The sequence below is a fragment of the Podarcis cretensis genome (genome assembly GCF_951804945.1).
Source record: "Podarcis cretensis genome assembly, chromosome: 3".
Lineage (NCBI taxonomy): Eukaryota > Metazoa > Chordata > Lepidosauria > Squamata > Lacertidae > Podarcis > Podarcis cretensis.
The window spans coordinates 103664484-103691087 of record NC_137172.1 but is presented as its reverse complement, the minus strand read 5'-3'; the positions used below and the strand labels follow the sequence as shown (position 1 = coordinate 103691087).

Genomic DNA, 26604 nt, shown 5'->3' with positions numbered 1-26604 from the left:
TACAGAGGAGACCTGTGTTTCTAAGTTTGCACTTGGCCATAAAGCTTAATGGGTAATGTTGGGGAGGGATAATAGTAAAGCACATACTTTGGATGCAAAAGGTCCCATGTTCGGACCCTGTCACCTCAAGTTAAAAGGACCGGATAGCAAGTGGTGTGAAGGATCTACACATCAACAAGGCTATGAGGCTAAATTGGGGAAACGCTCAAATACACTGTCCTGCAGTCCTTTGTGGAAGCGCTGCATAAGATAAATGAATCAGTCACTGCAGATGGTGACAGCAGTCACGAAATTAAAAGACGCCTGCTTCTTGGGAGAAAAGCAATGACAAACCTAGACAGCATCTTAAAAAGCAGAGACATCACCTTGCCGACAAAGGTCCATATAGTTAAAGCTATGGTTTTCCCAGTAGTAATGCATGGAAGTGAGAGCTGGACCATAAAGAAGGCTGATCGCCGAAGAATTGATACTTTTGAATTATGGTGCTGGAGGAGACTCTTGAGAGTCCCAAGGACTGCAAGAAGATCAAACCTATCCATTCTTAAGGATATCAGCCCTGAGTGCTCACTGGAAGGACAGATCGTGAAGCTGAGGCTCCAAGAAGAGATCCAATATTTAGAACCTCAAAGCCAAAGTGAGAGCATTTGGGTGAAAATTAATTGAGAGAAGAATAACAGTGACCTCATTGTGGGAGTTTACTATAGATCCCCAAGCCTAAACAGAGGACATAGATGATGCCTTCCTGGAACAGATGGCCAAGCATGCAAAAGGAAGGGAGACAGTAGTAATGGGGGACTTCAATTACCCAGATATTTGTTGGATGTCAAACTCAGCCAAGAGAATCATAGAATCATAGAGTTGGAAGAGACCACAAGGGCCATCGAGTCCAACCCCCTGCCAAGCAGGAAACACCATCGGAGCACTCCTGACATATGGTTGTCAAGCCTCTGCTTAAAGACCTCCAAAGAAGGAGACTCCACCACACTCCTTGGCAGCAAATTCCACTGTCGAACAGCTCTTACTGTCAGGAAGTTCTTCCTAATGTTTAGGTGGAATCTTCTTTCTTGTAGTTTGGATCCATTGCTCCGTGTCCGCTTCTCTGGAGCAGCAGAAAACAACCTTTCTTCCATTCTAACTTCCATCAAAAGCATAAGGTGAAACAGATTCCTCACTGGCCTTGCAGACAACTTCATTGTCCAGAAAGTGGGAGAAGCAACAAGAGGAACAGCCATTTTAGATCTGGTCCTAACCAATGTTGATGACCTGGTTAGTGGGGTAGAAGTGGAAGGATCATTAGGCGCAAGTGATCATGCACTTCTGAAGTTTACTATACAGCGGAAAGGAGCAGCCAAACATACTAGGACTCAATTTCTTGACTTTAAGAAAGCCGACTTCATAAAACTTAGAGAAGTGCTGGGTGAGATCCCATGGACAGTAATACTAAAAGGAAAGGGAGTTCATGATGGCTGGGAGTTTGTTAAGAGGGAGATAGTAAAAGCACAACTTCAGGCAATACCAATGAGAGGGAAACATGGAAGGTGCCTAAAGAAGCCAGGGTGGCTATCTAAAGAACTTTTAACTGAGTTAAGATTAAAAAAGGATGTGTACAAAAAATGGAAAAGGGGGGAAACCACCATAGAGGAATTCAAACAAATAGCCAGCACGTGTAGACACAAAGTCAGAAAAGCTAAAGCACACAATGAACTCAGGCTTGCTAGAGAGGTTAAAAGCAACAAAAAAGGCTTTTATCGGTATGTTCGTAGCAAAAGGAAGAACAAAGAAACAGTGGGGTCACTCAGAGGAGAAGATGGTGAAATGCAAACAGGGGACACAGAAAGGGCTGAACTCCTCAATGCCTTCTTTGCCTCAGTCTTCTCCGATAAAGAAAACAATGCCCGACCTGAAGAATTTGGAGCAAATGATTCAGCAGAGGAAACACAGCCCAGAATAACTAAGGAGATAGTACAAGAATACTTGGCTAGTTTAGATGTATTCAAGTCTCCAGGGCCAGATGAACTGCATCCAAGAGTATTAAAAGAACTGGTGATCTCAGAACCACTGGCAGTCATCTTTGAGAATTCCTGGAGAACAGGCGAAGTCCCGGCAGACTGGAGGAGGGCAAATGTTGTCCCTATTTTCAAAAAGGGGAAAAGAGAGGACCCAAATAATTACCGCCCAGTCAGTCTGACATCAATACCAGGGAAGATTCTGGAGCAGATCATTAAGCAAACAGTCTGTGAGCACCTAGAAAGGAATGCTGTGATCACCAATAGTCAGCATGGATTTCTGAAAAATAAGTCAAGTCAGACTAACCTGATCTCGTTTTTTGACAGAATTACAAGCCTGGTAGATGAAGGGAACGCAGTGGATGTAGCCTACCTTGATTTCAGCAAGGCATTTGACAAGGTGCCCCATGATATTCTTGTAAAGAAGCTGGTAAGATGCGGTCTTGACTATGCTACCACTCAGTGGATTTGTAACTGGCTGACTGACCGAACCCAAAGGGTGCTTATCAATGGTTCCTCTTCATCCTGGAAAAGAGTGACTAGTGGGGTGCCACAGGGTTCTGTCTTGGGCCCGGTCTAATACAACATCTTTATCAACGACTTGGATGATGGACTCAAGGGCATCCTGATCAAATTTGCAGATGACACCAAACTGGGAGGGGTGGCTAACACCCCAGAGGACAGGATCACACTTCAAAACGACCTTGACAGATTAGAGAACTGGGCCAAAACAAACAAGATGAATTTCAACAGGGAGAAATGTAAAGTATTGCACTTGGGCAAAAAAAAAAAGGAGAGGCACAAATACAAGATGGGTGACACCTGGCTTGAGAGCAGTACATGTGAAAAGGATCTAGGAGTCTTGGTTGACCACAAACTTGACATGAGCCAACAGTGTGACGCGGCAGCTAAAAAAGCCAATGCAATTCTGGGCTGCATCAATAAGAGTATAGCATCTAGATCAAGGGAAGTAATAGTGCCACTGTATTCTGCTGTGGTCAGACCTCACCTGGAGTACTGTGCCCAGTTCTGGGCACCACAGTTCAAGAAGGACACTGTCAAACTGGAACGTGTCCAGAGGAGGGCAACCAAAATGGTCAAAGGCCTGGAAACGATGCCTTATGAGGAACGGCTAAGGGAGCTGGGCATGTTTAGCCTGGAGAAGAGGAGGTTAAGGGGTGATATGATAGCCATGTTCAAATATATAAAAGGATGTCACATAGAGGAGGGAGAAAGGTTGTTTTCTGCTGCTCCAGAGAAGCGGACACGGAGCAATGGATCCATCTTTGAAATCCCTTTTAAAAGATGAAAACCCCTTTAGCACACTCTCCCAATCTTCCTGTGGAATTAGTAGCATACATGTATGCATATTTATGAAGCAAACACGATCCAAATATGTAAAATATATTTTTCTTAACACAACCTGATTGAGGTAAGGTACACAAGTGAGAGAGGGTTGGGTTTTTATTTTACTATCAGCATAAAGATAGAAGTGGCAGGGGAGGAAACAGGAAAACATTAGCTCATGAATGAAGAGAAAGTGATGAAAGTACTTTAAGCACAAAACTGAAAAGGTTAACAGGATGCAGAAGTCTTTGACCTCTGGATGACGAGTTTAGTCAAGCATACTCAATGAAAGGACCATCTAACATCAGTTTGGTACCCTTAGTTTGAAACATCTGCTTGCTGGCAACAGTGCTGAAATGAACAGTTGATCTTGAAAACATTTGCCTAAATACAACTGGCCAACTACAAACTTCCTTGGAACTGGCTTCCAAACTGGCATGTCCAAAGTTCAAGATACTGCCATCCCATTTAGCATTCATCTCAAAAGATTTTTGTTTGCTTGTTTGTTTAAACGTATTGTATTATTATTATTTTTTTATGTATTTCTTAAATTAATATACTGCCCTTCATCCGAAGATCACAGGGCGATTTACAAAAACACAAAAATATATAAAATAATAAAAATAAAAAAACAGAAACAATATCCCTGGGCCCCAGCCCAATTTAAGATTTAATTAGATGTTAGATTTAATTAGATGTTTAATTAGCCAAAGACCTGGGGGAAGAGGAATGTTTTTCCCTGGCGTCTAAAGATATATAATGAAAGTGCCAGGCGAGCTTCCACAAGCCGGGAAACACTGCAGAAAAGGCCCATTCTCATGTTACACTTTGGGCCTCTTGTGGAGACACACAAGTAAAGGGCCTCAGGTGATGATTGCAGGGTCCTTGTCGGTTTATATGGGGAGAGGTGATCCTTGAGGTTCGGCCCTCAGATGTTTCGGCAGCCAAAAAAAGTTATCACTTCCAGATCTCCAACGAAACTACATGCACTTGCCCTAAAGATACCCTGCCAAATCTCTCATTTTTAAAAGCCAAGGTTGACAACCGCCAAGGTTGGCAGGATTTAATCTTGGAAGGCTCAGACTCTGCTGGGGTGGAAGAGTCTGCTCCTCCCCTTTAACCCTAGAGAGGTGGAGGTCTTGCTGGAAAAAGGCAAAGCTTGCCAATACAGATACTGTTTGTTCACCTGGTCACCTACCAACGTGGGTAAACAGTGGCCTTTGCAAAAGAGCACCAGCAATCCTCATTCAACTGCCCTCTCTCTGTGCTGAGAATAGAGCCCAGCCCAGGCATGGAGGTGGAAAGGAAGAGCTGACTGTTGCTCCTTGCTACCTCTGCTCATTTCTCACCTGCTTGCTTGCCAGCCTCTCTAGGTTGTGCAACCTGGAACTGGGTTCTACAGGCAGAAATTCCTCCCTGCTCTACCACCCACAGAGAGCGGAGAGCAAGTCGAGGCAGGGCTGTTCCTTACAGCTACCTCTCTTCCTCGATCACTCACCCTCCGAGTGATGTACTAGCCAGAAAGGAACGGCAGAAGTGCACCGTCGCAATGGGACAGCAGCAAAGGCTGGGTGCATCAGACTGAACGTGCCACTCAAAGGGGTATGGCAGATAAGCTATGGTGGAGAGGCAGACACTGCTAGGAGCAGCCACCGCCTCTGGTAGATCACCTCTTTCTGGGAACCACAGTTACAAGGAAGACTAGACCAACTGTGCCACCTTTGTTATTTATATGCCGCCCATCTGACTTCCAACAAAAAAAACACCAAACATTAAAAGCTTCCCTATACCCCTTCAGATGCAGTCTGAAAGTCAGATACAGTGGTACCTCGGGTTAAGTACTTAATTCGTCCTGGAGGTCCGTTCTTAACCTGAAACTGTTCTTAACCTGAAGCACCACTTTAGCTAATGGGGCCTCCTGCTGCCACCGTGCAATTTCTGTTCTCGTCCTGAAGCAAAGTTCTTAACCCGAGGTACTATTTATGGGTTAGCGGAGTCTGTAACCTGAAGCGTATGTAACCCGAGGTACCACTGTAGTTGTTTATTTCCTTGACATCTGGTGGGAAGGCGTTCCACAGGTCAAATGTGACTACCAATCAGGGTCCCTCTCCCCGCACCCTCCCCGAAGGAAACTGCTGGCTCCCCAGTGCAAATTAGGCTTGCTGTGCACAACCTTAACTGTGCTGTACTCAGTGGCGTAGCGTAGGGGGTGCAGGGGGGGCCGGCCGCACCAGGTGCAACATCTGGGGGTTAGGGTTAGGGGGCGCAAATCCACGGGTTAGGGGGTGCAAATTACTTGCCTTGCCCCGGGTGCTGACAACCCACACTACGCCACTGGCTGTACTCAACCTAGGTGTTATCAGCATCGAGGAAGTAGGCAGAGCCCCAGCGCTGACAGGGAAGGATCGCTCCCACCTGCGAGGCCACCCAGAGCCTGGGAAGGTGAGCAAACCGAGGGGGCAACCCCTTCTCTGCTGGGAAGAGGGAGAGAGAGAGAGAGAGAGAGAGCGCAGAGAGGAAGGCGCAGCCCCTGCCTCCGCTCGCCCACCTGTGGCCAAGTTGCCCGAGTCCCTCTTCGGCTTGGCATCCAGAGACGCGACATGGTGGAGAGGTAGGGGGAGAAAGGTGACGTGGGGGTGGGTTCCTATCTCCCCAGCCCCCCCTAAGGAGGCGTGGCGCCTCCGCCAGCCCCCCCCCCCGCCCCCAGCAGCAGCAGCCGCCCTGACCTGCACGCCGGTGTAGTTCTCGAAGAAGAAGAGCACCATGCTCTGGTAGAGGGTGTACAGCCGGTCATCCACCTCGTGGTAGACGCGCGCGGGGAGCAGCGTGGAGAGCAGGCGCCAGGCGCCCCAGGCCAGCACGTAGGTGGGCGCGGTGCCCATCATCAGGGCGGTGGGCAGCACGTAGCGCATGGAGTAGGTGTGCAGAACCAGCGACAGCAGCATCTTTCCGGCCAGAGTTGGGCTGACTTTCAAAAAGGGAGGGAGGGAGAAAGAAAGAAAGAAGAAGAAATGAAGATCCGGCTCCTGGGCTTCGCGACGCCGCTAGCACATGAAGGAGGAGGAGGAGGAGGAGGAGGCGCCTCTTCTCACGAGGAGGAGGAAGAGGAGGGCTCCGCAGCTCGGCCGCATGGCCCGCGGCTGGCCCAGGCAGGAAGCAGGGTGGGAGGGCGCAGCGGAGAAGCAAGGAGCAGCCGGCACCGGCAGCTCCTCCTCCGGCTCGGGAAGCGCACGCGGAGCCCTCACCTGCCCGCCCGCCCCGTGCCTCTTGGCCGCGCACCGAGGAGCAGGAGGAGGAGGAGGAGAAGAAGGGCGCCGGCGACGAGGCAGCTCCGCCTCCGCTTCGCCGGAGACTTCCGGGGGTTGGCCAAGGCTTGCTCCGCCCGCCTGCCCGGAGGAGGCGAGCCTCTCCCCGCCTCGTGCCCGGGAGGGAGAAGGCGCGCGTAAAGGCGCCCTTAGGGCTTAGCTCATTATCTTTTTAAATTGCTCCTCCTCTCAATGTTTTGCAGATTCCAAACGCCGCATTAATTCGTTAGTCTTTTTATGCTGTTAAGCGCGCCGGAATTACTTATAAGCTAAACAAGCTATAGCTTAGGGCCCCACTCTCTTGGGGGCCCCAAACTTTTTAAAAGAAAAAACAAAACTGGATGTACCAATTTCCAAAATATAAGATAGAAAACAAATAAAGGAAAACCTACATACAGCAACAGTGTTTTGTGTTGTGTAGGCTCCTAGGATGTAAGCAATGGGCTCCACCTGCTCCCTAAAATATCACTGGTTTGCTCATTTCTATATATAGGGTGGCACTGTTTGAAAGCACATCAAAGTGCAAGTAGATAAATAGGTACCGCTCCGGCGGAAAGGTAAACGGTGTTTCCGTGCGCTGCTCTGGTTCGCCAGAAGCAGCTTAGTCATGCTGGCCACATGACCTGGAAGCTGTACACCGGCTCCCTCGGCCAATAAAGCGAGATGAGCGCCGCAACCCCAGAGTCGGCCACGACTGGACCTAATGGTCAGGGGTCCCTTTACCGTTACCTTTATATATAGGGTGCCTACATTCTGCATGGACTGGTTGCATGGCAACATGTGCAAATGGCTTTAGATACTTATTAGGTTAATAAATTACTATATAGCATATATTCAACACAAAAACAGCGACGATTTGTTGTTGACAAAGGACAGCTGGACATATAAAGGGCCCCATTACCTTCAGTAGCTTAGGCCTCATCAAACCTAAATCCAGCCCTTTGTTTAGATGATGATGATGATGATTTTATTTTGTTAGTTGCTGCTTCGTTAACAGTGCGTTTATACACCACATTTCAATAAAAGAATGGAAATGGTTTATGGAATATTGACAGATGAATTGTAAACGTAAAAGAACATTGGCAGGATTATTGTAATAACCTACATTTTTATAAGGATATATATTTAAAGTAGATTAATAAATGAGCAAATTAAGTTAATTTGGATATGCGGAAGATATTGAAAAATAAATTTAAGGAACCGCAGAAAGAGAGGGAAGGAAGTCAAGTTTTATTAAGATAAAATCAACAGTGTCGTTAATCTTGAGTGAGGTAAAAGTGGACAACTGAATAAAATGGTTATAGTAAAATATTGCAGGAACAAAAGACAAACAGAATGAACCGTGGAAGGAGAAGGAGGGAGGTTGTTGGATATTTAACAGTATGTAAAATGTTTATTTTGAGATGTATAATTGAAAATTTAATAAACATTATATATAGAGAGAGAGAGAGAGAGGGAGGAACAGCTATAAGCTGCACTGAGTCCACAGAATAGATCAGGATATAAATTCAAGAAATGATAAGGGACTTTATTATGTGCTTACTATCCATGGACTGTAAGTTGGTATTGCAAACACTAATGGTGCTGTAAAGCTCACATAGATGTCTCATTTGGCCGGGCACTTGCAAAAACCATTTGCTGTGGACAGAATGTTGGTTTTTCTACAGAGGAGACCTGTGTTTCTAAGTTTGCACTTGGCCATAAAGCTTAATGGGTAATGTTGGGGAGGGATAATAGTAAAGCACATACTTTGGATGCAAAAGGTCCCATGTTCGGACCCTGTCACCTCAAGTTAAAAGGACCGGATAGCAAGTGGTGTGAAGGATCTACACATCAACAAGGCTATGAGGCTAAATTGGGGAAACGCTCAAATACACTGTCCTGCAGTCCTTTGTGGAAGCGCTGCATAAGATAAATCAATCAGTCATGCAAGAGAAAAATTCAGGAAATGTCCTGACAAGGACACTGCTGACAGAGTTGCTTGGATTGTAGTAGTTGTGATAGTCTCAGTTGTGTAGACCAGGGATGGGGTTGGCATTCAAAATCTCACTGGCCAATGCTGAGGATGATGGGAGATGTAGCCCATCAGTATTTGGGACACTACGGGTCACTCATCCCTCGTGTAGACTGAAGCTTCTAGAAGCAATTGTACCACGGTGCCACTTTTTGCCTTGCTATCATAGACCAGCGTGGCATTTCTCTCTCATGATTTCCTTACCTTTTATTTTCCCTCATAAGAGCTCAAGATAAATTAGAATACCAACTGTAAGTATCCCCCCCCCCCCAAGTCATGCAAGGTAGGAGAGAGATTTGCACATGGTGATCCAAGGTATCTATACTGGAGATCCATAACTTGGCAAGAGTTTGAACTTAGGTTTCATTTTCTGGCAGGTTTAAAAAGGTAAAGGTAAAGGGACCCCTGACCATTAGGTCCAGTCATGACTGACTCTGGGGTTGCGGCGCTCATCTCGCTTTATTGGCCGAGGGAGCAGGTGTACAGCTTCCGGGTCATGTGGCCAGCATGACTAAGCTGCTTCTGGCGAACCAGAGCAGCGCACAGAAACGCCGTTTACCTTCCCACCGGAGCGGTACCTATTTATCTACTTGCACTTCGTGCTTTCAAACTGCTAGGTTGGCAGGAGCAGGGACCGAGCAACAGGAGTTCACCCCGTCGCGGGGATTCGAACTGCCGACCGTCTGATCAGCAAGTCCTAGGCTCTGTGGTTTAACCCACAGCGTTTACAGTGCCATTAACAAGCCGAGAGAGAGGCAGAAACTCAACAGATAAAGCATTCTGCTTTGCCTCCTTTCCACTCCAGCAACTGTATTCTGGCATATAGGGTTGCTTTTTAAAAAAAATTATTATCCAACATTCATTGCTGGACCAAGCATGGGAAGCTGCTCTGGGAATGCACTCTGTTTATGGTGTAATGTTTAGAAGCACATACTGTACTTTAGGCTACTGTATAGAGATGGTAACAAAAAGGAACAATTCTACTATGCCCCAGCACTTTTTGTCCTTCTTTGTCTCAAAAGAGCAAGCCTGTATTCAAAATGCTATGCTCCTATAAAAGGGACTGACTCAAGGTTCAGCACATGTGGCTGTTTTCTTACCTCTTGCCAGGGACACAGGTGCATCAGGAAGTTTTTAAATATTTGATGTTTTATTATGTTTTTGTATGGTGGTTCGAATCCCTGCGGCGGGGTGCGCTCCCGTCGTTTGGTCCCAGCGCCTGCCAACCTAGCAGTTCGAAAGCACCCCCGGGTGCAAGTAGATAAATAGGGACCGCTTACTAGCGGGAAGGTAAACGGCGTTTCCGTGTGCGGCTCTGGCTCGCCAGAGCAGCGATGTCGCGCTGGCCACGTGACCCGGAAGTGTCTCCGGACAGCGCTGGCCCCTGGCCTCTTGAGTGAGATGGGCGCACCAACCCCAGAGTCTGGCAAGACTGGCCCGTACGGGCAGGGGTACCTTTACCTTTACCTTTATTCTTCTGGAAGCCACCCAGAGTGGCTGGGGAAACCCAGCCAGATGGGCGGGGTATAAATAATAAAATTATTGTTGTTGTTACTGTTATTATATTGTTCCAAGTTGTGGGAAAATCTAAAATACCAGACTACCATGAAGACCAGAAAATGTGATTTCAGGTGTGGAATTCGGAGGAAAATTGGAAGCATCTGTTCATGTTTGAAATGGATGCCAGGAGCTCCATCATTTCCTGCAAGAACCAGTGGGCATGAGCGCAAGAGCGCAAGAGCACTCTCCCCTCCCATGGTTTCCAGCAACTGGTACAGTGGTACCTCAGGTTACATACGCTTCAGGTTACACACTCTGCTAACCCAGAAATAGTACCTCAGGTTAAGAACTTTGCTTCAGGATGAGAACGGCAGCAGCGGGAGGCCCCATTAGCTAAAGTGGTGCTTCAGGTTAAGAACAGTTTCAGGTTAAGTACGGACCTCTGGAACAAATTAAGTACTTAACCTGAGGTAATAATAATAATAATAATAATAATAATAATAATAATAAATTTTATTTATATCCCGCCCTCCCCAGCCGAAGCCAGGCTCAGGGCGGCTAACAACAATAAAACAGTACAACATTCTAAAATCATTTCATTATAAAAGTAATTCCTGAGGTACCACTGTATTCGGAAGCATTTCTGTCTCCATCTGTGCAGGCAGAGCAGAGACACCAGGGCTAGCAGCCATTGACCTTTTTTTGTAGTTTTCTTTTATGGATTGTTTTTTACTGAAGTTGGGACTGCCATAGATATTATTTCATGCCACCTCTTAACATTTCTGGTGTCATTACTTCACTCACGTGGCTACCAGTCATCAGCATGTAGTGTAAAGCTTGGAAATTAAAATAAAATCAGTAACAAACCAGCCTACTGAATTCTACCCAAAGAGGGGAGCTCAGACAAAAAAAAATGTTGGAGAAGTGCCATCTGAGGAGCTCTATGAAAGAGGATCACCTCTGAAGAACAAATATTTGCATACCAAAAAAAAGAAAAAAAAGAAAAGAAAAAGAAAAACAGTTTTGTGGATCATGGAAAACATTTTTGGGGTGACTCCACTTTATCTGTTGAATAGCAGTAATGAGAAGTTTACACTTCTCTGGCTTGCCCAAAGAAAATACAGCATTGTAGAAAAGATACAGCATCAAATATGCTTTTTTACCTGTATATTCTGAGGAATTTTCCATGGATGGTGATTTAGGGAATGCTGTTTGCTGGGATAGAACCCCGTACGTTTGCTGGATGATTCCCATCAATATTCAACTATCAATATTTAAACAATCTTCAGGAAAAGTTGCAGGGGGGATGAGAGCATAAAATTGCAATTTATTCTGGTGTCATAAAGGAAATAGGTGAAGTTCAATTTATGGCTCAAAGGCCTTGTCTAAACTGTTTTAAGAATCTCTTTCAACCTCTACCCATTCACGTTCAGATGAAAACAGCAGAAAACAGAAAAATACTTTAAAATATCACTGTGGTATAATCTAATAAGAAATAGATTCATCATATGCTGATGACTAGTCAACCAACAAATGTAATTTCTTTTAAGCAAACAGTAACAGTATTAATTTAGGCTATTATATATTTGCACATCTGTCAACTTTATTTACATTTACTTTCCAGCTGGAGAGTCACAGTTTCTGAAAACCTTTATATGAACTAGCTGAACATTTAATATTTATTGAATCTTTGCCACTATAAATTTCTTTTCTCCCACTCCAATAATATTTTGGAACTGAAATCACTAATTCTTTCACAAAGTGTAAAATACAGTTTGTACTGATTGCTTACTTGCTACCCCAGGGACATCGTGCATCAAGCATTCTGCTAGCTTCATAATTTTACTACTCCTGCAAAACATGCAGTGTATTTTCTGACACCCGTTCAGAAAACATTTCCCCTGCAACCACACTTTACTCAAGACCATCATCCCAATTTTCAGAGACATTTGTTTCATCTCCGATATCTTTTTTTAATTATAACTTTTTTTATTCAAAATTAAAACAAAACATATTATCTAGAAACATATCATTCTTATTCCCCCCCCATTTTTCCTTCCTCCCCCTCCCTCCCCCCACAGAACCCCCCCCCCTGACTTCCTTCAGTTCCAGTCTTTGATTTCTCTAAAAATGTTGTTTTCTGCATGTTACACAGTTGTATAGATCCTCAAACTATTTAGCTGATTATTATCAATAAAAAGTTTGTGAATGTTTATTCAAAACCAGCCAAGGAGTCCAGTTCACTTTGTTGCATCTTCAAATACTTTGTAAAGGGTTCCCATTCATCTTTAAAGCCACAGTTATCCTTGTCCCGTAGCTTGTATGTCAGTTTTGCCAGTTCTGCATAGTCCATCAATTTTTCTTGCCATGATTCTTTAGTTGGGGTTTCTTCAGCCTTCCATCCTTGTGCTATTAAAACTCTCACGGCAGTTGTCACATACATGAAGATGTTTTTTCAGCTTTTTTGGCAGATCATCTCCGATATCTTAATGGTTTCCCCACTGAGTTAAGAGGCTACTGTCCAATAGCTCATAACCAAGTGTGTGCTCTGCCCGTTAATAAAAACATAGAAACAGTGGTTGGATAAAAACAACAGTGGTTGGATAAATACACCAAACCAGGGGGAGTTATCAGATTTTAAGAGGAAAAGGAACCCTCAAACATTTTAGACAGACTTTAGGCATAGTTTTACACCATTTGTAAGCAGTTTACTGATTTTTGTTTTATGTTGTAAGTTGATTTTTTTTCTTTTAAAATACAGCAGGATATAAGTACTGTATTTTTCGCTCCATAGGGCGCACCGGACCATAGGGCGCACCTAGTTTTTAGGGGGGGAAATAAAGGAATTTTTATTTATTTCTTTAGCTGGCCGAAGCCCGGGGTGCGCAGCACTGTGCTCCCCAGGCTTCAGGCTGCAGGCTGCTATCAGCAAGCCTTCGGAGCACGGCGGGAAATCCTGCCGTGCTCCGAAGCCTTGCGGATAGCTTCCTGAAGCCTGGAGAGCGAGAGGAGTTCGTGCACACCAACCCCTCTCGCTCTCCAGGCTTCAGCAAAAGCCTGCATTCGCTCCATAGGACGCACACACATTTCCCCTTCATTTTTGGAGGGGGAAAAGTGCGTCCTATAGAGTGAAAAATATGGTAGATTAAAAAGCAGCAGCAGCAGCAGCAGCAGCAGCAACAGCAACAACAACAACAACAACAACAACAACAAAATTTATTTATATCCCGCCCTCCCCAGCTGAAGCCGGGCTCAGGGCGGCTAACAGCAATCAAAATAATCCAACGATTTTAAAAACATTTCATTATAAAAATTAATTAAAATCAAATTTATGGCAACCAATAATCAAAATTCTGTGCAGATTGCCAGAGGAGGGGGGTCAGGCTGCGCCCTGACCAAAGGCCTGGTGGAACAGCTCTGTTTTGCAGGCCATGCGGAAAGATGTCAAGTCCCGCAGGGCCCTGGTCTCTTGTGACAGAGCGTTCCACCAGATTGGAGCCGCGGCCGAAAAGGCCCTGGCTCTAGTTGAGGCCAGCCCAACCTCTCTGTGGCCTGGGATCTTCAAGGTGTTTTTATTTGCAGACCGTAAGTTCCTCTGTGGGACATACCAGGAGAGGCGGTCCCGTAGGTACAAGGGTCCTAGGCCGTATAGGACAATGAAGTCTACATGCATTATTCAGATGTGAGCATCTCACACCTGTACGGCACACATTCACAAATTGTGCCAGACCTACTGATGCTTTGTTTTGACCTCCCAAAGTCATGATGTCAGATTCAGCCTGAGTTGGATCTGCCTGTCATTCTCCTCTAATAAAGAGCATGCTCACAGCAGTGGGGGGCATGGGGCAGAGCCCCTAGGGTCCCAGGCCAGCTACTATTAGTGCCAAAAACAGCTGCTTTGGAATGGCTAGCTTCTAAAGCATGCCATAGGTAAAGGTAAAGGTACCCCTGCCTGTACGGGCCAGTCTTGACAGACTCTGGGGTTGTGCGCCCATCTCACTTAAGAGGCCAGGGGCCAGCGCTGTCCGGAGACACTTCCGGGTCACGTGGCCAGCGTGACATCGCTGCTCTGGCAAGCCAGAGCCGCACACGGAAACGCCGTTTACCTTCCCGCTGGTAAGCGGTCCCTATTTATCTACTTGCACCCGGAGGTGCTTTCGAACTGCTAGGTTGGCAGGCGCTGGGACCGAGCAGCGGGAGCGCACCCCGCCGCAGGGATTCGAACCGCCGACCTTTCGATCGGCAAGCCCTAGGCGCTGAGGCTTTAACCCACAGCGCCACCTGCGTCCCTCCAAAAGCATGCCATACTGCTCAGCTATTTGTGATCCTTAGGGTAGCTGTGCTCTTTTCAGTTTATCACGGTTTAAAAATTACCGAGTTAGGGTAACCTGCCTTGAGTCATCAATGCCAACTTGGTTTTATTTTATTTTTAGGACACATATTTGCTATTTGGATATGTTTTCTCAGGGCTGAATTAAGGTTATTTAGGCAAGCAATGTGAGCCAAGATGTGGGTGGGAAGTTGAAAAACTATGATTTCTGGCGTTACTGCATGTAATACTTTACATTGTTGTAAGGTCTTAAAAGAGACTGGTAAATGTCACATTAGAATAAGTATGCTGCTCAACACTGAAATACACAGAGGCAAATTAGAGCAACTTCTATATGTTCCTTTTTTTAAAAAAAATGATTGAATAAAATTTAATACAGTCTCCGCAAAAAACCCAAGATTATGTAAAATGATGCGAAACACTCAATGCTATGTTTATTATTTTTGTGCGTGGAGACTATTTGTTCCCACTAATATGTTTCTATACTAATTGGACATCTTCTAGACTTAATTGGGCACCCTCTAGGAAAAAAAGACCACTAACAAATTTCAAAAATAATATAATATTTAAATGTGTGTAATAATAGGTCTGCATGATATTGAGATATGACACCAGTTCATAATTTCCGCTAACATTAAAAGCATCTAGACTTAGTGTTACATAGAGTACAGGGTTTAGAGAATTTTAAAATATTAATCAGTATGGAAATGTTTTTAAATAAATAAATCCTTAAAACAGACCCATTGAATTCAACTGAACTTATGTTACTTGCAACTAAGTGTGATTAAGTCTGGATCCAGCTTGTTATTAATATGTAAGTTGCAACTTCTTTTGCTTTTACAATAAGCCACATTTTAAGTTTTACTGAGACTTCTCTTTCTCCATCTTTCAGGTCCATTCCCACATCTGGCTGTTTGCCAGCTTCTTTTTGCTATTTGTAGTTTCCCATTTTGATCCAAATAATTATATATGTCTGAATAATCCTTTTGCTATTATAGGACAACTGCCAAATCATGCCATTTCTTCAGCAAAGCCAGCATTAAGGGTTTAATACGTTGCTTTTAATAGCATGTTTGCTCATCCTTGAATTTGAAAGCTTCAGCAAACAGTTAGATTGATCTTAAGCTTGATCGGCAATTCAGCTCTCATGCAGCCGCAAGCCACCTTTTACCAGAATATTGGTACCGGTACTTCATTCCAATGTACCAATGGACAATAAACCATTTGTCCAAGATTAGATAAATGGTTTAATATATATTTGCTTCATACTTGGGTCAAAATGCAGTGCTAAAAATGGACGAAGTGGTAATAAGTTATATTTAAATTAGCACCAGTTCGCAGGAGGCTTTAAAATTATTACACCGTATTTTTCGCCCTATAGGACGCACTTTTTCCCCTCCAAAAATGAAGGGGAAATGTGTGTGCATCCTATGGGGCAAATGCAGGCTTCAGGAAGCTATCCGCAAGCCTGGGGAGTTCCCGCAGGGCTCCCTAGGCTGCAGATAGCAGCCTGTTCTGGGGGCTGCACCTGGGGGGGGGGAGGAAATATATATTTTTTCTTTATTCCCCCCACAAAAAAACCTAAGTGCGCCCTATGGGCCGGTGTGCCCTCTGGGGCGAAAAATAGGGTAATTTTGCCTCCTTGGTTTCCCCTTCTAAAAATGGTCCATTTTAGAACCAGTTACCTGTCAAATCCCTGGCCAGCTTCACTTTGATTCACTTTTACTGAGCTGCGTTTTCAAGCTATGCCCTCTGTTGTCCTAGATGGATGATATAACAGGGGGTTACCGTATGAAGACTATGACAGGGAACAATATCATTACTAATCTTTCTTGGCCATGTGAATCTTGGAGAAGTCTAGTTAGGAGGGTTGCTGATAATTTTGTATCAGATCCTTAGCCCTCCAACATCTCAACTTTGACAAAGAAAAATGCTGTATTTCCAAATTTGGACTTTGTTTACATTACAGAACCAGAATTGGACAGAGTATGGTTCAGGTTGTATTTACCTAACAGCCAGTGTGGTGTAGTGTTTAGAGTATTTTACTAGGCCCTGGGAGACATGGGTGTTATGTACTGAAGTTCTCACCCTGGGCCAGCAGGGCGATACTGTAGGTAGTTTTCACTCAGGTCCACATATGCAAATAAGGGATTGAAAGTGACGTTCAGTGATTGGATAGTTACAGAAAATGGTTACTGTTGCGTTCTAGTGGAGCTCTATATAAGCAGGCTGGCTGAATCCTTCAGTTCTGTTCTGGCCTGTGAATAAACAAGAGCTGTTTGAAGAATCGCTGTGTTGTCTGATATGTTCACCCACAACTTAACAATGAGTTTGAATCCCCTCTTGGCCATGAAGCTCACTGATTGAATTAGGCCCAATCACTGCCTCTCAGGTTAACCTACCTCACAGGATCGTTCTGGGGTTTAAATAAAAGAGGGGAAACCATGGACACGACCTTGATATCTTTGGAGACAAGGTGGGATAGGAACTGAACTGAACGTTGCCTTCTTCACCTCCCAGATTATTTCACAGATGCAAGGCACAGAACGTCTCCAGCAGCTATATTATGTGTGACGACAAAGCATGGCATTTGCAGATGCTTCTTCATTAAACCATTCAGAGTAATTTTCCAAGCCACTGACATAGAACAAGTTGCAGTGACTGTGATGGAGTCCTGGCTGAGTCGGCCTAAACAAAGACTGAACCAAAAGTAATTTTATTTACAAAGCATGGGGTGGGGTGGGGAAGCAAACAAGTGCATACAGGTGAACAAGGAATGAAAACCAGGAGATACAAGTCTTTTTACATTTCTCTTGATGCATAGGGCTGCACCAAAAGGGGAGCATGAGAAGCATGACATACCCACAGTTGAAAAAGCTGGACTGCTTTTGACATGGACCTTAAGGCAAAGAAGCTTCTGAGGAATGTTCAGTTGGTATCACTGCTTTTTCTTTTCATTGAAAAGGTTGTTGTAAACAAAATCTGCCCTTCTTCCCTTATAGGGTATCCAAGAGCCCATATAGAGTCCTTAAGTGGGTTCCCTATCGGTAGGAGAAAATAACAGAGGCCAACCAGAGAATATTGAGAAGCAAAGCAGCTAGTAAGCCTGATTTTTATTAAAGCTGTTACAACAGGGTGCTCCCCTCACACGCAGGAGGACGGAGGACCCAGAACAAAGGCGTGCCTGCTCATTTTAAATTCCCTGCCCTGGAGCTCAAAACCACCCCTCCATACATCATACATATATCACAGAAGGGGTGACCACCCCCCACAAACATCATACCTGCATCACAGAAAAGGTGGTCTAAAACATAAATTTGAATGTTGTTGTTTTTCCTGTCTGCCAGGTTATCTGATAATGCCTTATCTGATTGCCTTTCCCGGTAGTCTGCCCATTCCTTTGAGATGGTGATTACCCAATTCCTGAGACAATGGGAAGGTTCTCTCACCCCCTCCCTCCTTGCAGAGAAAACATTTGGTCAGTTGGGGAGTCAAAATGGTTGCAGGATGGTCTTCCGTGCTGCTCCAGACATGTGGTCCACATATCTATGTACGTGCTTGGTTGGTACATTTATGAACATATATAAGACCTTAAATTTTTTATTACAAGGTCCATCAGCATTGGCGGTGTGTTTGGAAATCTGGAGTTCTTGTCACACTCTGGTCTATTCCCAGTTCCCCATCATTCAATCCCACACTACCCCTATTATGAGATGAAAATGGGAATCTGTGGGCTATTTCAGTCTTGTGTATCTGTTTCCTGCTTGTCTCCACTGCTCGCTTTCTGCCAGCCACCTCTAGCACCTCTGTAGCTGCTGTTGCTCTTGCAGCGACATTCATTTAAGCACTGTCAGGGATGGCTTATCAGAGGAAGTTGGACTTACGCCACGTCCGATTATTTGTTTAGCCTTGCACTGTCTACTTTGACTGGCAGCAGATGTCCAGGGTCAAAGTCACATCCACACCATATATGCAAAGCACTCTTGCACCGCTTGGCCAGCCACAGAGAATCCTGCGAACTGTAGTTTGTTAAGGGTGCTGAGAGTTGCTGAGACCCCTAAGCACCCTTAACAAAGTACAGTTTCTAGGATGCTCTGGGGGAAGCCATGACTGCGGAAGTGGTTTAAGAGTGCTTTAAATGTATGGGGCCTCAGCATGAGACCTCAGCCAAAGGGTTTTCACAACACCTGCTGGAGGTGAAGCTGGGAACGTCTGAATGCAAAACATGGGCCATGTTTATAACACATGGCAATACAATGACTCAACATGCATTTCTGAATGCTAACAAAACCTGAAAAACCTGCCCAAAGTTCCTTAACCCAGTTTTACATCTGTTGCAGCTTTTTTCTTAATGTCTCAGCCAGCAGGGTGTGCTAGAACTTAGGCAGCTGCTAGTTTTTTATCAATCAGGCATTTTGACTGCACCTATGGAGTCTATTTTCAGGGCCAACTACTGTACAGAAAACGTAAATAATATTGTACAGCCCATCTTTCCTACCTGAGTTATTTATTGCTAAAATCAGGCTGATCCCACCAGGAAGGGCATTCTAAAGAGAAGATCTTTAGTGGTCTAGATGGTTTGTTTTAATTCTTAAAGAACATCAACTGCATTCCATATTCCTATGGCTGAAATCCCTAAATGAAAGGTTAGAAAGTAACATTATTCTTCAACCAAGCTGAAGACAAATAATTGGGTTAGACAGTTTAGTATGAATGATGACTTGAACAGCGCTAACTCAGTGTACTTGACCTCCTTCAATGGATTTTGTAGAGGCTGTTATCAAGTTCGTTAACCATGTTTTTGTAACTCTCCAAATATATATATATATTTGAGCAGTGGTGCTCTAGTATAATTCCCCAGGGTTCTTGAAGAAAGGAAGTGGAGAATGTTCTTTTCAAAAGCATGAAGTGGGAAAATGTTAAGAACTATTTATAGCACTTAGGCTGTGGAGATCCCAGACATTATCTGCCTATTTATAGCGGTTATTTTGGTTAAAAAGATGTAGCCAAAATCATTTATGTGCTTTTATCAGTCACTTACAAGTGATAACCTTCCAGAAGATATTAAGATAGCCATGTGGAAACTACAAGAACAAAAAAGCCCTTATAAAATACTCACTTAGCTTGACTAAAAGCTGTTAATACAGCACACACAAAGAACCAGCTCCAAGATTCTGGAGTCTGTGTACGGTATAAGACCCAACTTGAGATACAGCTGATTCCTCGGATTCCAGCAACTTGAAAAAGGGATGGCAGGATAACAGGGAACGGATGTGCTCCTATCAGTTCAATATGTTAAAGGAGGAGTGTGGAAGTTGCTTTTCTGTGTACTTCACCCACAGCGCCTTTTAAATGAATCCTTCTTGTGCATGGAACCATCTTTTTAGGACCTTGGTCAATGACCAGGTTGGAAAGATCTGCATGATTGGACCTACCCATGTGAGGCCAGATATAGTGTACAGTGGTACCTCAGGTTACAGACGCTTCAGGTTACAGACTCCACTAACCCAGAAATAGTACCTCAGGTTAAGAACTTTGCTTCAGGATGAGAACAGAAATTGCGCGGCTGGCGGTGCAGCAGCAGCGGGAGGCCCCATTAGCTAAAGTGGTACCTCAGGTTAAGAACAGTTTCAGGTTAAGAACGGACCTCCAGAATGAATTAAGTTCTTAACCAGAGGTACCACTGTATCTCAATACCACATAAAAGCAGATCCCACTGCTGCTGTAACGTCTGAAGTGCTTGAAGTCCAAGGCTAGGACTCAGGGGAACCAGGATCAAATTCCTATTCATTCTTGAAGTTTGCACCCAAGGTTATTCTTGGGTTGGGTCCTTTCTCTCAATCTGACCTATGTGACCAGGTTGCCATGAGGGTACAACGGCAGTAAGAGAACACTGCTTTGAGCTCCTTAGAGGAAAGGCAGGGTGTAAAATACAATTGATTAGGACACTTCATAAACATGGTGTAACCACCATTCATAGACGACTGGCAGATTTCCAGCACCATCGTTTTCCCATTTCTCTCATTTGTAATTCTATAGAGGAGTGTAGCATTTGCACTACTTCTAACAAACAGTATATGGAAAGTACTTATTGTATTTACGCAAAGCGCATGGAAATAGCACGGTCTACACATTCAACCTCCAATGGGTTTTTACCTCTGCTGTCATTAATTTTCTGTAAGGGACCATAAACACAGCTAATGCCTCTTGCATTTTTTGGCGAAGTACCACTGGTAGTACTTCGGCATGTTTACAAATTTATCTTCAGCACCAGGTGAGGGCTTTCATGTGTGAATACACTATCACAGATCTAACACCACCGCCACCATTTTCATATCACCTGAAGTGTTTTCAGGACTCAGTTCACACACTCAGTTACTGTTCATCGAGTGACGCACCCACATCAGTGTTCAAAACTCCCATTGTTCTGGGCGCATTTTACGACAGGGAATTCCATTAGCGCGAGCAGTTTCTGAGCTCCGGGCGCAATACTGCGCCTAAGATTTCAGATTAAAATGGCAGAGTGGAAGGAAAGGAGGACTTTTTTCTGCCTCCTCATTTCCAGCTACTCTCTGAAGACTGGAGAAGAGACTGTCTTAAGAATATTAGGGGGGTGAGCAGAGGAAGGACTAGACCATGTGAAAAATGAACATAATATTTTAGCTGCAGTTCATTTTCAGCTTTGTATTATTGTTATAAAAAAAGTGCACCTAGACATTCCGTTGTTGCGCTCATAGCCTCGGTTGAAGGTGCCATTTAGCTCCTAGTTTTCATATATCAGTGAATGGGAAAGTGCCCTTGGCTTACTATTCTGGACTATGTATGACCAACGTAGAAAAATATCACGAGTGCTATTTCCCTGAGTATGGGTGGCATTTGTTTCTGTGGAAGGGACCTGTGTAAACAAACGTTATATCAGGGGGAACTCTAAAGAGCTTTTTTCCTTCGGAAGGTCCAATTGTCTTGCTTTCTGTCATTGTGATACTTTTTACACTGGATATCAAAATATCTGAAACATCATTAAAAAAGAAAGAGTGTAAATAAGATATGGAATTTACTGGGAACAAAACAACATCGTTGCTTCCCAGACTCTGATTTTCCTTGTAATTGGGTGTGTGTTGCCTGGGCAATGTCAGAGAAAATATAAATCCTCTGCCATAAAAGCAGCAGCATTTTGCCCTCCAGCTCTGCAACTGACAATCTTTGTGTACAATTAAAACGAGCTGTTGTAAGACAAGGAGGGGGAAGCCTGTCTATAAGGGTGGACTTGCACAGCCAGTATGGAGGTATCTCACCAAAGCATAAGCTCTGTGCAGTGATGAGTGAGTTTATTCCAAGACCTACTAGTTGCTGGTCTGACACACCTTCTTCTGTTCTCTGTGCTCTAGAGAAACACTAGGCTCTAAACTAGTGATCCTCAGTAGGACCCATTTTTAATGGGTATGACTGCATGTTCAGGTTCAACATCAGGAGCTGGCATCATTGGCATAGCTGTCAACTTGCAGATTTGAAAATAAGGGACCAGCAGCCTTGAAAATAAGGGACCAGCAGCCAAAATAAGGGACCTGCAGTCTCACCTGTTCCAGGCATTCCAGTCTTCCTGTCCTCCTGCAGTCTGGTCAAACTCATGCTGGTAGCTTTGAGAACACTGTCCAACCAACTTTGTAACCAGAGGTTCAACTGAATAGAATCTGAATCACATGCACTACAAGGCCTATGCAGCCACAACTTAAGATGCCTCCCCGGCCTGGCTTTGCAATGCAAAGTTTGCAGCAGCACGTACAACAAAATGGCGCCCAGCATTCAAAACCCCCCTCAGCTTGCATTAACTAGCCACACAAACGGCATGCAAGCTCTACCCCCAGTCTTTCTTAGACTTCTTATTGGGTGAGCAACACAGTCAAGCAACACAGTTGGAGCCTCCCTCCTCCCTGGCCGACAGGGAGGGAGGGAGAGGAGCTGCTTCCTTTGAAATTTAAGGGACATCATTTAAGGGACATTTAAGGGACATCCATCAATAAGGGACAGCAGCGGGACATGGCGCTAGAATAAGGGACTGTCCTTTCAAATAACGGACACTTGACAGCTATGATCATTGGACACCTGACAAGGTTTCCCCCTTTAAACTAGTAAAAGCTTTGCAACTAAGAATGTGAACAAGGAAACTCATGGTTTTATTCCTATTTGTCATGAGTCTACTGTGGGGGTTTTTGAAAGTCCAAATTTCCTCACATTTAGCCTTCCCTCTGTAATGTGCAGGATACTGAAATTTACAAGGCTGCTGTACGGATTACTGAGATAGTACCTGCTCTTTTAAATGCTTGAAATGTGCTGGATAAGCACATTATAAATTGCAACGATTGGGAATTTTAAATAGCTATGCAATAAGGGAATTCTTAATTATTTCATTATATTGAATGGGCCTTTCACTTTTCAACACTGTTATGTGGAAACTGATTTAGGTTCATACGGCTATAGATGTCTCAGAGGTAGCCAGGAAAATCTGAGCAACATTCTAATGTAAACGGCTTATCCCAGCAAGGCTCATTCACAGCAACAAAATTATGCAGAAAACAGAAAGTAATGAGCTCATTTTGTGATGAGTCAATTGAGGAATTTTTGATGTTTACATACTTTCAAAATATGATATCATTCATGCCACTGCGTGATACAGGACACAGGATATTTATATCTAAATATCAAACGCACCCCAGCTGAAATGGATTACAAACAGAGAGGAAATGGCCTGGACAAAGGTGGGAGAACTTCCTTGATATGAATATCAAGTTTAAGCTCCTACTGACACAGGACTGCCTGGTCACAGGATGGAAAGTGATGCACGTGTACACGCAATGTGTTTTCTTTAATGAATAAAGGCTATAAAAGTCATATCCTGGACCACTGTTTTTCCCATATTGCCTGAAAGCTTTTCATGCTATTTTCTAATCTGGAGCTGGGGAGTTTTTTTGGTGTTTTTTTTTAAAGTTTCCCCTGTCATAATGATTTCAGCAACTACTTATACAGCTCAGATACTGCTCTGCCCCTCTTGATTTGCCTAGGGTGCCACATTAACTGTTCCAGCGCATTGCAGAGGCTTGCAGCGTGGTGGCTAAAGCAGAGAGCGATCAGGCAGCACATCTGTTTATGCTTTCCAGACTTTATCTTCATAAGCATTTCCGGATTCATTTTAAATTTAAGCTACATGGGCATAGGAAATCACTATAAAGACAAATCAATTCCATAAGGAGCAGTCCCTGTATACATACATGTGAGTGTGGATGGAAGACATCTCATTCCAATAATTTATCCCAAGGCATCTGCAGACAGGTATATAGAAGAATACTGTTCCCTACAGAACAAGGTGAGACCATGCCAGAATCGTTGCAGAATGCACCTGGAAACTCACCTCCAGTTCAGATGTTTTGCTTGTAAAAATGCTTAGCCATTCACTGGGTGCCGGTATTATTCCTGACGCCAAATATAATAGTAATATTATTTTGGAATCCCCAAATAACACAGCAAAAGGCCAATAGCAGCAGTCTCAAGTAATCTTTTTACTGTAGAAACCGTCGCTTCAAAGGTTTGGCCAGAACGCGACAAGAAAAAGGGAGCATACATACCTAAACAAATCTGTGCCCCAGGGAAGAGGCTGTAGATTCCTCCTACTTTAGTAAAAGAGTCATTTACTAGCTTGTTATCCATGATATGTGCTGTCTGGGGGCCTCCATAACGGAAAAACCCTGCGCCACAAATGAGATGACAGCTCCACCCAATTATTAGTTTCAGCCTTGCCATCAAACATCCCCAGGCAAGCTCATTACCATTATTACTAGCTGCTGTGGATGGAAGGAAGTTATTCTTTATGATGAAAAGGACCTCAGTACAATGTATGGATTGAGGCATTTAGAACACTGTCTTCGCAGAACAGTTGTTTCAGTTCAGGAAGCCCGATTAGGTGGAAGGTTAAGTATTAATACCTTCTGCTTCTTGTGATATTTTATGGAAAACAGTTATGGGGAATTAAAAGGTCAGGAAACAGTGCCATTTATTTAAGAAACAATAAAATAATCCCTTCTGCAGAGAAGTAGCATTTCCTCTTATGTCTGACATCCTACATATGCTTGTTAGGAGATACCTATATAGAAGTTTATTTCAGGAGAGTCCCAATTTATACTTTATATTTGACTTTCTTCTGTACTGTTTTATTCTGGATGGCTTTATTTGATATTTTAATGTAGCTTTCTTTGAGCTTTGTTTCCTTAAAATATAAAGCAGTATAGAAATGAGATATAATGAAGTATAATCAGCCGTACCAACAGGCTAAAAAATTGCTTCTATCCGTGGGCTGTTAGGCTGTTGAACGAAAAATAACATAGTGAAATTGACTTGCTAGGTGGTGTGTTGTTTGATAAGAAGTTGAGTGTTGGGGGCGGGGGGAGGGAGGCTTGTTTAATTTCATTGTACACAGGTTCTTATTCTTATGAAATAAATAATAATAATTGCTTTGAACAGAAAGAATGAGTTTTATTTTTGGTATCAAGATTATGTTGCAAAGCCATATTTTAGTGCATTTCTTATATATCCTATTGAACTTCATGAACCCAAATAGTAGTATAATGTCGAGAAAATGGAAATAGGTACTTGGAAATAATGGTATTCTTAAGGAAAGGTGAGTGATGGAAGTTTCCTTCTCCTGGCCATGTAGGCAGACTCCAAATGTGAACTGTAAAAAGAGAAGCTTTCCCTTCCCCAGAAACTGAAAGCTGTAAACTGAAAGCTGTAAATGAACCCAAAGGGTGCTCATCAATGGTTTCTCTTCATCCTGGAGAAGAGTGACTAGTGGGGTGCCACAGGGTTCTGTCTTGGGCCCGGTCTTATTCAACATCTTTATCAACGACTTGGATGATGGACTCAAGGGCATCTTGATCAAATTTGCAGATGACACCAAACTGGGAGGGGTGGCTAACACCCCAGAGGACAGGATCACTCTTCAAAACGACCTTGACAGATTAGAGAACTGGGCCAAAACAAACAAGATGAATTTTAACAGGGAGAAATGTAAAGTATTGCACTTGGGCAAAAAAAATGAGAGGCACAAATACAAGATGGGTGACACCTGGCTTGAGAGCAGTACATGTGAAAAGGATCTAGGAGTCTTGGTTGACCACAAACTTGACATGAGCCAACAGTGTGACGCGGCAGCTAAAAAAGCCAATGCAATTCTGGGCTGCATCAATAGGAGTATAGCATCTAGATCAAGGGAAGTAATAGTGCCACTGTATTCTGCTCTGGTCAGACCTCACCTGGAGTACTGTGTCCAGTTCTGGGCACCACAGTTCAAGAAGGACACTGACAAACTGGAAAAAAGATAGAGGGGAAGGGGATCAAGCTGATTCCAAGCCAAAGGCCAGGTGGAACAACTCTGTCTTACAGGCCCTGCGGAAAGAAATCAGATCCTGCAGGGCCCTGGTCTCATGAGACAGAGCGTTCCACCAGGCCAGAGCCAGAGTTGAAAAGGCCCTGGCTCTGGTTGAGGCTAATCTGACTTCCTTAGGGCCCGGGACCTCTAGGTTATTGCTATTTATGGACCTTAAGGTCCTCCGTGGGGCATACCGGTCCCGTAGGTACAAGGGTCCTAGGCTGTAAAGGGCTTTAAAGGTCAAAACCAGCACCTTAAACCTGACCCTGTACTCCACCAGGAGCCAGTGCAGCTGGAAAAGCACTGGGTGAATATGCTCCGATAGCAGAAACCCTGTGAGGAGCCTCACTGCAGCATTCTGCACCCGCTGGAGTTTCTGGGACAGCTTCAAGGGCAGCCCCGCATAGAGCGAATTACAGTAGTCAAGCCTGGAGGTGATCGTCGCATGGATTACTGTGGCCAGGTCGAGGCGGGAAAGGTAAGGGACCAACTGCTTGATCCTACACTAGGTCCTACACTGTACTGCAGGGATGGGAAACCTGTGGTTCTTGAGAGGTTATTGGACGCCAACTCCCACCATCCCAGCAAGCATTAAACTGATAAGAACAGATACTACACTTAGCCAAAACACCCATCTCAGCCAGCATGGCCCATAATGATGGATGAGAGTTGTAGCCAAAGAA

At 44.2% G+C, this 26604-nt stretch overlaps 1 protein-coding gene across 1 annotated transcript in view; it reads right to left on the bottom strand.

Annotated features, from left to right (window-relative positions):
- Positions 1–6675, bottom strand: part of AGPAT5 (1-acylglycerol-3-phosphate O-acyltransferase 5) — a 33725-nt gene extending 27050 nt beyond the window's left edge. Inside the window, exons 1-2 of the mRNA XM_079970035.1 lie at positions 6599–6675; positions 6080–6321 (exon numbers count right to left, since the gene is read on the bottom strand). Of these exons, the coding sequence (XP_079826161.1) occupies positions 6080–6298 (219 nt within the window). The 5' untranslated portion in view covers positions 6299–6321; positions 6599–6675. The remainder of the gene's footprint in view (positions 1–6079; positions 6322–6598) is intronic.
- Positions 6676–26604: the final 19929 nt, after the last annotated feature.